Source organism: Apium graveolens, chromosome 6 (genome assembly GCF_009905375.1).
Source record: "Apium graveolens cultivar Ventura chromosome 6, ASM990537v1, whole genome shotgun sequence".
In the NCBI taxonomy this organism is placed as follows: domain Eukaryota; kingdom Viridiplantae; phylum Streptophyta; class Magnoliopsida; order Apiales; family Apiaceae; genus Apium; species Apium graveolens.
In genome coordinates this window covers 93,843,202-93,854,997 of record NC_133652.1, presented here as the reverse complement: position 1 = coordinate 93,854,997, position 11,796 = coordinate 93,843,202, and the positions used below count along the sequence as shown (strand labels likewise).

Here is an 11,796-nt window from a genome sequence, read left to right as displayed (position 1 = left end):
CTGGAAGAAGATCAAGAAGATCATGCCTCAAAAGAATTATGAAGAAGGTTGGAGTTGAATAAACCTGTTTTGGGAAAAATGTTCTAAGTGAAGATCTCTACAAGTCACATATTTAATGTTATAGAGAAGTAATTCGAGAACTCTAGAATGACTTATAGAGAACTCAAGAAAGCTACTAGAGAACTCAGAGATATCGACAAGCCAAATTGAAGACATGAAGATTGGAGATATCGACATGACATTTCTTCACTAGAGAACTCAGAGTTATCGACAAGTCAACATTCATTAGAAAACCCCGAGTTATCGATAAGTCAAATTTCACTAGAGAGCTCAGTGTTATCGATAAGTTGAATTTCACTATAGAACTCTGAGTTATCGACAAGTCAAATTTGACTAGAGAACTCTGAGTTATCGACAAGACAGCAAGTCACTAGAGAACTCAGAGATATCGATAAGCCAAAGTGAAGACATGAAGTAAAGAGATCTCGACAAGCTAAATTCTCTTATAGAGAACTTAGAGACCTCTACAAGTCAAATCAACAATAGAGTGATTATAGATCTCGATAAGCCAATATACTTATCGAGATGTCAAGTTCTCTATATGTCTAACTGGAGATCTCGAGGTAAAATCTCAAAGTACAAATTGCAGACTAGTTCAATATCCAAGATTGACAATCAACAAACAATCCAACCAGTTGGATTGACAAGTTTACAAAAAGCAACTTAAAGAGTGTGCAAGATCAAAGATGAAGATTAACTGACAAAGGAAGATCAAAGTTAACACAGTTTGCAAAGATATGCTAAGATAGAAATGGAAGATATACTTTTCCTAAAATGGAAATGATAAGTGAGAGTTTACTAAAGTGAATATCATCTCTTATTATATATTGTGTAAACCAATAGTTAACTATTATATAAAGTTAACACTGGTCCTTTGTTAGATGTAACAATTTAGATAAGAAAATCTTATATTTCTCTCAAGGAAGAAGCTAAACTCTTTATCAACAAAGAGCCTAGAAATTTTGTAGCAAAATATTCTTAATTTTAATATAAAATTAAGTGAGTTTTGAAAGATATGTGTTCACTGTTATTGCTTGTTTAAATTCAGTATTAACACATATCACTGCAAGATTTACATTTACTTTGTTCAAACTATAAATACTTCAAGAAAAGCATAAAAACACAAAAACACATTCACCCCCTCTGTGTGTAATTCATTACCTAACACAGGATAAAATTATCCACAAGATTAAGCCATCAAATCACATAAACAACATTAACATCAAAAATTCATATTTTAATTATTAATTAATTCGAAATAAAATAAATAAATAAGATTAAAACCTTGATTTCTGCACTGAAATGGATGGTTGATTCTGAAAGAGTTTTGATTCGGTATATAGCACGCTCGATTCCGAGTTGGATAACGCCTTCTGATTTGAGTTTGATTTTCAAGAACGCGACGATTAATTAGGGTTTTCTCTGTATTTTCTATGTTTTTACTGATCGATTATGATTATATGAATAAAGTAAAATAAGAAATAGGCTATTTATATTTATGGAATATTAATACGGATTGGATCGTGTTGGATCGAAAAATAAGTTACTTAGCCGCTAAGTAACTGCAAAAACGATCCGATTTGATACCCGTATTAGATAATTATCCAAACTGGGCTTCTTATAAAACACTTTATACGAAAATTATGTAATATTATCCCGTATTTCGAGAATACGGGTTTTATTGATCTATCGAAATGATTATCGTATCGAAAATTTTACGGCGGGACGCGAACGGGTCAAACCGTAATCCGAATCGAAAAAGTCAAAGCGGAAAATGTCCGGAATTATCAGATTAGGTTAGAAAGGAGTTTTCCGAAGAGTTTCGGGTTGTAAAAACGTAAAAACGGGTGAAGTTGGACGATTCCCGGTTTTATAAAATAGTTTCGTAATTATACAGAAAATAATTAATAAATTCATAAATCATTTTAAAATCATATAACGATTCAAAAATTATCATAAAAATATCACAATTATCTATATTTTATTCTGAACATAATAAAATTAAAATACTCATATATTATCATATATAAACATCTATGATTATGATTATCCCACGGGAGGAGAATTTATGATTATGCCTCCTGAGTCAGAGCCTGTCGCTTAAATGCGGTTTACCTTGGTTCACGTGGTTTGCAGGCTATTGCGTGAGCCCGTAGGGTTTACCCAGTGCGCACCCGAAGGGTAGCGGCTGCGGGTTACCTACGATAAAAAAAACATCTAAATATTTTTATCAATCATCAGATAATTCACCGAAATTCACATAATAATCACACAATAATCATTTATTGATAAAAATATAATTACACGCTATGTACAGGATATTACACGCGCGGTTTATTCACCTAGTTATATACAATAATATGAAGCGTGTGTTTGTTTAGATTATTTTATCCCGTTAATAGATATTTTAGAATAATTAGAATATTTTGTGTTTGTATAATAAAATAGAAATTATTTTAAACTAAAAACTAGTTTACACAAAATTGAATTATTAATGATTTTTTAAAGTACAAGATCATTACATACTAGAATTTATAACCTCGCATTTGGTTGTGATAACATCAATAAAAAGTTAAGGACTTAATAATATATTATTTTTAATTTTTAAACACATATTTTGAGGTATATATTTGACATTTTTTATGACTTCACTAATTCAAATAATATTCCGTTAAAATTAATCAACCAAAATAATAGTTTACGCTATCCCCTTAAGAAATTATTTTGATATTTTAGAGCGATCAAAATTAGATTTAAAAAAAAAAAACAAGTTACAAAATCATTATCAACATCTCTCGCGCGGGCCCTTGCGGACCCCACCAACACTATATTTTCCAAAATACCCTCTCCCTCACAGCTTCCTCAACACTCTTCTCCTCCAACCCAAAAACCCAAATAAGAAAAAACCCGGAAACTACCTAACTAGGGTTTTACAATTACAATTTCCCCGCCATTCTCAATTCCTCCCAAAACCCCTAAATCTATCAAACCCTAATTTCAATGGCGATTGAAGACACCACCACTCCTCTCGCATCAAACCCAACTCCGAACGGTAAAAACAACGAGCTTCGCACCTCTCAGGCCAGTAATTCTTGTAATCCTAATAACGATTGCGTCACTCCATCGCCAGTTAAGTCTAAAAAACCCGAGGAATTTTTACTCTCTTCTGCTTCCAATATTGCTTCTCAGTCTCTTCAGTACTCTGATCCTGATGTTTGGGCTGTTCTTACTGCCATTTCCGATAAGGCCCGGAAGCGTCGTCAGGTAGTAGATGTCGTAAATATCGGGTTTATTTTATTTAGTTTGTGTTTGGATTGTCTGATTGTTGTAAAGTTTTCATCTTGGGGGTGTGATTGTGGTGGTAAATGTGGTTTCAAGTGTAATGTACTAAGTTATGTGTGGTGTTTGTGATTTTCGTTGTTTGCGGTTTGTGTAATTGTTAGTTTAGGGTGTGTTACTGTGAAAGCATAGTTAATTTGTTGTGTTTGCATGTGTGATTGTTGTCAAGTTTTGATTGTGGGGTGTAAGACTCGCAGTGAAGTGGTTTAGACTGTAATGTACCTTAGTTAGTTTGGTGCAAAATGTATGATATTTATTGAGATTTATAGTATATGGGGACTTTCTTGTAATAAAGAACTTCAACTAAAAGTTTATGGAAGGGGGTTTCGGCTTTGATTGTGCTTGTTGTTTCATCCATTCTAAACTTTGTATTTATAGAAATTGTTAGTGTTTTACTGAGATTTGCTGACAAGAATATTGGCGAACAGGGATTAAATATGTTTTTGACTTCTGATGAGCATTGCTTTGGCCGGACAGTAGAAGATACGCGTTTCCAAATATTATCTAATCAAGTTAGTGGTCAACATTGCAAAATTTATAGGAAAAAGATTGCTGGTGAAGATACAGAGAATCCATCCAAATTCTGCACTTACATCTTCTTAAAAGATACCAGGTTTTGTTTCTTGAGATTGTCTATAGTTCGAGATGCATGTAAATGTTGTAGTTTCTGATGCCCTTGAACCATCTGCAGTACAAATGGGACATATCTTAACTGGGAGAGGCTAAACAAACAAAGCCCCGAAATTAAGATCCATCACGGAGATATTATATCTTTTTCAGCACCTCCTCACCACGGTACGGTAGCCTGATGCTTTACATTCAATGTTTTATGCTATGCTCGTATTATTATATGTAGCTTTAATTGAATTTCTTGTGCTGTCAGATCTTGCATATGCTTTCGTGTTTCGAGAAGTTTTGAAACCCACTTCCTTGTCAGATAATTCACTACCAAAGAGAAAAGCAGGTATCAGTTTGGCTTATATCCAAAACAGTATTTTTAAGTATCCATCTTTTAAAATTATTTGCTGCGCAGACATAGGTTGTTTCAGTTGAATATTGTGGTATCTCTGAGGATACCATATCCACAAGTGGATGTGTAAAAACATTTTTTTTTTGTAATTTTAGCATCTTTTTTCTGTTATAATCAGAGAAATTATGTTCTTGATCATATTGCTTTGTTTTTTAAGTTCAATAGTCAGCTGCGAATAACAAATATACTTGGGCTGGTCATATGCATATATCTGAATTTTACATCATATAATCATCACTTCAGTGATACATGACTATATTCTTCATGTGAAAGCATCGGACAAGCGTCCTATAATCTGTAGTACATAGAATTATTGTAATTTTGCGTCCAAATACCTGACATAGATTAGCACTATTATTATGCTTAACTATATATATTTTTCAAGACAGTATACCTTATTCTTACTTAAAGATGTTTCTATCATGTGTGAAGAGGAGCTTGGCTCTGGAAATAAAAGGCAAAGAGGAATTGGTCTTGGTGCTTCTGAAGGTCCTATTTCTCTTGATGATTTTCGTAGTCTTCAAAGATCAAATACGGTATCCTTCTTTTGGATGTTGAGTGTGTGTTCTCTAATGAAATAGATTTTAGTGTGCATGTTATATAGAACGACAGATTGTTCTTTCATAATAAGAGTATATTTTACTTGCATCCTCGTTCAGGAGTTGAGGAATCAATTGGAGCATCACGTCAAATCAATAGATGCCTTGCAGAGTGAAATTCGTGCAGCTATTGAGCGTCATGAAATAGTATGTAATGTTTGTATTTGTTTATGCATCGGTTCAGTGCTGCATTGTGTCGCATCATGTGAGTAGACATTTTTTTTTCATCAGGCATGTTACCTTTATCTTGACCTTTTTAAACAGTGATGGAATTTGATTTACCCACTCTTCTCTACCTATATGGTAAAAGTAATAAACCAAGCTGCCCATGCACGTGGTTTCAATAATAGTATATTTGCAGGAGGTGGTTTGATTAAAATTACCGTGTTTCTAGTGACGGGGATATTTATTGACAGACATCCTTGACACTCCTTAATACCTCTTAGCTCTTAGCACCATTTAGTTAATGGCATTATCATACTGAACTTCAAGATAATTGTCTCTTGTCTTGCAAAAGATGTGCAGTTTTTGTCTAAATTTTAGTACTTGTTCTGTCGCAAATTATTATTTTAAAGGAATAGAAAGATGGAAAGTGGCTGTTATTTTGAAGTAATGGAGTAAATAGGAACACCATGGATTTTAATTACAATATAGTGATAACTAGAAAGGATGACAGAGGGGTTAGCAACTGCTTGGTCCTCAACTATTAGACATATTACAATATGTTGCAATGGCATACTGGGTATTGGCGTGACAAATGGCAGATTTAAGGGAGAACGTTGTTGGTGTCTGATGTTAATTTTAGAGTTAAAGGATGGTCTTTACTTGCATGTTTGTTGCGACCTAGTTCCGTCATACTGTGAAACATCCTCTGCTGTCATTGTTAATCTTTCTGATATTTTAATTTTTTATTGTTATTGATGCTTGACTAATTTGTTTTAGTTGCATATAAATCCTGCTTAGTATAATTGCTGCAAAAGATCACTTTCAGGCTGCAGCCTGTAGTGGTCAGGCACCTAGTACTGTATGTTATTAACATCAATCGTTTTTCCCCTTTCAGAGTTTATTAGAACATACCTTTGAGATTTAACTGTATTGGTAACTTACTCTAATTTATTGCAGGAGAAAAAAGAACTGAGAGACTCAGTTTCGAAATCATATACTGATCAACTTAATAAGTTGAACCATGTAGTGGAGACTAAACAGAAGGAATTAGCAGAGCTTAATAAAGTATCTGCTGAGCAGAAACATGCCATGGAAGACCTTAACGTAAGACTTAGTGCTTCTATGCAGTCCTGCAACGAGGCAAATGAAATAATAGACAGGTGAGCGTGGACTGATGTGCGCATGATTTTTATATCCTTATGGTATAAAAGCATTGATCATCTTTAGAATGCTGTTTCGGAATCAGTATCATCGACAATGAATATGCTGTAACTTATTATTTTTTCGATATTTCTGCATCTGTTTTGTTTGATATATAATGTCTAATAGATTTATATATACAAAATAAGCTATCTTACTTTAAGCATGTAAAATCATTCAATGCAACTAGTTGTCCACGCTGTTAAGAAATTAAGAAAGATCTTTGAGTAATTTATCCACAAATCTCCCGACTCTTCCTTTCCGTTTAACTTTTGTTTCTATTTTGGTATTGTAGCTGATCATTTTCCTTCTAGAAAGCATGAAACTTTGTGACTCCAATGATTAACTCGAGTACTATTGTTGCCTCTTCATTAAGTAGCATGAAATGAAACGTGACTACATTTTTGATGTTTTTTTATTCTTTTGTTTCTTGTGTAGTCAGAAAGCATCTATATCAAAACTTGAGGTGTTGTTAAATGAAGAGCGAGCTTTGAGAAGAGAGGATCAAGAAAAGGCTGATTTGAACTTGAAAACCTCAATACAGAAAGTTCAGGCTGAATCTCAGGAGGAAATGAAACGACTATCTGCTGCAGCCTTGAGACGAGAAAAAGAACAGCAAGAACTGATTCATAAGCTTCAGGTTTGCTATTAAAAATTCAATCTGCTATTTGCGTTCTTTTCACAATCATGTCATGAATCTGCCTCTAATACTCATATCCACAGGAATCAGAAAAAGAAAGTAGCTCAATGGTGGCAAATTTGAGATCCAAACTGGTATGCTTTGCTATCTACCTATATAGAATGTGTCTACTATTAGAAACTGTATAATGTTTAATCCTCTTGTTTAACCAGGAAGAAACTAGGAAAAAGTTGGTCAATTCGCAAAACAAAATTAGGCAGCTAGACCTGCAAATTTGTGAAGAGCAACGCACTTCTGCTAGCTGTAAAAGAGTATGCAAGCCTTCTTCCTCTTATGTTTTTTTTTGAATTTGTTGGACCACGGGCAGTAACTTATTCAAGAATTTTGTTGCTGATGATCACTTATGGTTCTTTTTCTCATCAGAGAGTAGAGGAATTTGAACAGGGCATGAGAAAGTTGAGGAAAGAACTTGAGGACGAAAAGGTAGGGAAGACAACAAATATGACCTCATTATTTTTTTTAGTTTGTTGTGAAGTGATGCTTGTTCAATTTAGAGCCAAAATGATGGTCTATACTTGCATTAGCATATATTGCAAATTCTATTATTTTTTTTGTTGACTAGTATATTTCGATATTTATTTAACCCACTCCACTAATGCGGCAGGAATGCATGCCTAGAGTTGTGGTTTAGGCAACTCCAGTACCCATTAGATCTGGCAATCACTTTCTGTACCTTAGTATTTACTATCCAACATGACCTGCTTTTTTTTTGTGTTGGAATGAAACGAAGGTACACAGAACATACATGAAAACATTAATATTTTTGATAGATATATATCAAAGTTAGTATTAAATTTTGAACAATGGTATAATATTTGAAGTTGACTAATTTTCAAGAAATTATATAGAATACATTGTCATAAAACTATAAATATTTTGTGTACGCGAAGTAGAAACACAGAAACTAAATCTGTCCGTTTAATTGCATGCTTTGGTAAGATTTTCCAAACTCAGACACCATCTTCATGTTGTATTTTTGTGCCGTGTACTAAATTGTTGGGGATAATGCTCAGTACGGGACAAGACCTTCCTTGATAATTTTTACTGAAGTTCATTTTATGCGAGTGTGACATATTAAAAAATGTGTCAACAAGAAAGGATATATTTGCTTTTAGCTTTTTTAAAAGAAAAGGAAGTTTGGTAAACTTGTGTGTGTGTGTGTTTATATATATATATATATATGTAATATCATTTGTCGATCTAGTTCTGTATTGTTTTGTTGGTATGCCAGTTAGTTTAATGTTTCTTCTTGATAATTGCTTCTTTTTTTTGCTGATGATGAGTCTTTTTATTGCTGAAGCTGATGTGGGGTTTGGCAGGGTTTAAAACTAGTACTATTTGATGTAACTTGTATAAAAACATACATGTTAAACCGGTGTTATTCTTTTAGCAGGCAGCTCGAGAAGAAGCTTGGGCTAAGGTGTCTGCGCTTGAACTTGAGATGAGTGCTGCCATGCGTGATCTTGATTTTGAGAGACGAAAACTGAAGGCTGCCAGGGAAAGGATTATGCTGCGGTAAGAAATGACTTGTCTTCTGCATAAAATATTTGATAGATAAGATGCATCTTGATTGTCTGCAGTCCATGAAATTCTTAGTATTTGTATGAGATTCAGCTTGCAGTTATATTGGAGAAAACACACAAGCTTTTGCTGGTAGTCTTCTTTTACTATTTCATGTCTTCATATCAGGGTTACAAGTTATTCCTTCCATGCTACATAGTCATTGATTTACTGCATTCTTGTGTTCTGAAGTTGTTTCCTGATAAAAAAAAGAAAGGAACACACCCATTACATCCAGCTCGTAGAGCAGAGTGTGGGGAGGGTACAATGATAATGTTTCCCCAACAGACCCCTGCAAACTGCAGATAGATTCGAACCCATGATCTCTCATGAGAGAGAAGAGACTATACCGTAATCCTTAAATTGTTACCTGATAGAAGTTGTTTTATATTGACTATTGCTGGTGGAAGTTCCCTGCATTTCACCCTTAATTTAAATTTATGGGTGTTTCTAGTTTTTAATAGATGGCCTGCCTTGACTGCTCCTGGACAAAACTTTGGGCAGAACAACTAAAAATAGTAGTCATTGACTCATTACATATCATTACAGTTTTTTTCCATTTTTCTTACTTTCTGTTCTCTTTACAGAAAATTTAACAACATTTTCATCTTCACGTTAAAAATATTTTCCCTTTTATCACTACTTAATTGTTGCGCCTTATGCTTCACCCTCATACACCTAATATGACTTTATTTTAGTCATTTACTTAAAAATTTTACATAAATTTCTATTGCACACACTTGACTATTTTGCTGGAAATTATTGAAACTGGACTGTAGAAATATAAACCCAAACCAAGAGTCCTGTATACTGGGATATAGTGGTCTGTAATTGTTGTTTGTGTTGCTTAGGATATCTGATAATTGCACTGTTTTCTTCCACAAATACAGAAGGTGAGTATGAGCAGTCATTGCATATCTTTCCAAGCAATTGGTGTGGCAAAGGAATTTTGGAACTGACCAAGACTTTCATAGTCTACTAGTTGAAGTAGAGACTGTCTTTATAATTATGTTAGCAACTTGCTTTTTTTAATTGTTGTGATACATAATTTTATGCAGAGAAACACAACTTCGGTCTTTTTACTCTACAACGGAAGCGATCTCAGTTCTGTTCACAAAGCAGCAAGAACAATTAAAGACAATGCAAAGGACACTGGAAGATGAGGAAAAATATGATAATATATCAGTTGATCTTGAGCCTAATGTAGATAATAGAAACGTACATGAATCAGTACTCCGAGGAAAGGAAGTACCAGGGCATCACAACAATAGCACTGAACAAACAAATTCCGGGTCAGGGCAGAGGTGTCGCAGAAATCAAGTTGACGTGTCAAGTGATGAAAATAGTGTGACAGAGAAGCATGAATGTGATCATAAAGGTCATGAAAGTGGCCAGGATACTCAGGAGGCTGAATTTACAAGTGCAGATGGTGTTGTGAAGGGTGGCTTTGGTTCGGATATTGATGGAGTTGGCATAGCACCGGTTCTGGAGGGAGATACTGTTGGGACTGAGAGAGTGTTTGAGACAGAAAGTGCTGCAAATGATGGGGATAAACTCCTTGATTTAAACAAGTTAGCCGGGGACACAATGCAAATTGATGATGACACCCTTGGCCAAGAAGCTGAGGAGCGCCACGTGATAGGCGGAGAAAGTTCACATCAGTCTGCATCAAATAACCCCCTTGAGGCTGGAAACACAATAGAAGATACAGAACGCACATTCAGAACAACAGACCTTTTAGCTTCTGAAGTTGCCGGGAGCTGGGCTTGCAACACAGGTCCTTCAATTCATGGGGAAAATGATTCTCCAAGAAGTAAAGATTGTGATGAAGTTGCCGCAGCACTAATTGAGCTACATGATTCTGAACCAGCGGCCGAGAGTCAAATTGCCCCAATATCTGAAGCGGCTACAATCAAACGGAATGATGAGCGTCAAGCACTAAGCGCGATGATTGGAATTGTTGCTCCTGATTTAAAAGATCATTTTGCTGGCGTGGGCAGTAACTGTGATCAAGAGAAACCTGAAAAGGATGTAGCTTCAAACTCAGATACTGAAGATTGTAGTGATAATGAGGATGTTAATGCAATGGATACCGAAGGAGTTGTTGCATCAGATGCAGAAACAGAGGGTAGTGATGGATCAGAGGAGGCACTTGAGGAAGACACAGAACCAGATTCAGTTGGATAGTATCATGCTGGTGAAGTTGCATACGGCAAATGTAGTCAGTTAATAGGGTACGTAAGACTTGTAAATATCAGATGCTTCTGACATGAAGCTGATGACGCCTTCAAACTGGGTTGGCGTCTAGAAGGTTGCTCTTTTGTGTAATTACACTAGGATGAGCCCATAGATTTTTTTGTCAAACTTGTAGAATAATAGTTTGGTTGTGATTTTTTTTAAAATTACCCAGATTGAGGTGGTGGCCTGGTGACGCTCAGCTCTCTCGCTGTGCTCCTTGAGATTACTTAGATGTCGAATATTTTTCAAGATTTTTCTCACAAGTTGAGCGTGTTGGTGAAAAAAAATACACTCATTCAAAATTTGGGCGTGGGAATTAAAGATACGTTCTTTCTCTTTCTAAGTTCGGGTGTACACCTCATCTTCCCTCTTACACAACTTCAAATTAAATTTATGCTTTTTTTTGTCAAATTTAAAACATATTTCATTAATAATTTAAAAGACTCCCGGTCATGCCCAAACAAATCATGCAACCAGGTTAAAAAATATATAAATAAGCTAAATATTTAGCCGTTTTATTTGCTTAACTAACTCAATTCAAATATTCTGAAAATTAAAAATAAAGGTAATAGTTTTCGAGAAGTCCAACATGCATCTCCCCTGAAAACAATAGAACTGAGCTTAGAGACCTAATATTAAGAAAAAATATTTTTTATGAGAGATGAGCACATGCGATTTTCACCACTGTTCTAAGCGCACCCCATCTATCTACCTGCCATACACCAGTTAGAGACCCGCCGAAAGTGTTGTAGATGCGATATATCCAGATCTCCTAATTTTAAATTCATTTTCAACACAACCACCACATCACACAAAGCGAGACACGTCACATAAAGCAAGACAATCAAACATAAATAACTCAAACATAACCTAACGAAAAAACCCAAAATTCGAATATCTCGGAA

General features: G+C 34.9%; 1 protein-coding gene across 2 annotated transcripts; it reads left to right on the top strand.

Moving 5' to 3' along the window:
* Positions 1–2,921: 2,921 nt before the first annotated feature.
* Positions 2,922–11,060, top strand: LOC141666597 (uncharacterized). 2 transcript variants are annotated; one of them, XM_074472679.1, is made up of 13 exons: positions 2,922–3,324; positions 3,828–4,012; positions 4,091–4,194; positions 4,283–4,363; positions 4,862–4,965; positions 5,089–5,175; positions 6,151–6,353; positions 6,832–7,033; positions 7,117–7,167; positions 7,246–7,344; positions 7,457–7,516; positions 8,487–8,608; positions 9,712–11,060. In XM_074472679.1, exons 1-13 carry the CDS (start codon positions 3,061–3,063, stop codon positions 10,838–10,840), a joined length of 2,691 nt encoding a protein of 896 aa, XP_074328780.1. In that variant the 5' UTR covers positions 2,922–3,060; the 3' UTR covers positions 10,841–11,060. The 2 variants fall into 2 exon arrangements, with proteins under 2 accessions (XP_074328780.1, XP_074328779.1); XM_074472678.1 differs by having other exon boundaries at positions 8,484–8,608.
* The last annotated feature ends 736 nt before the right edge of the window (positions 11,061–11,796 follow it).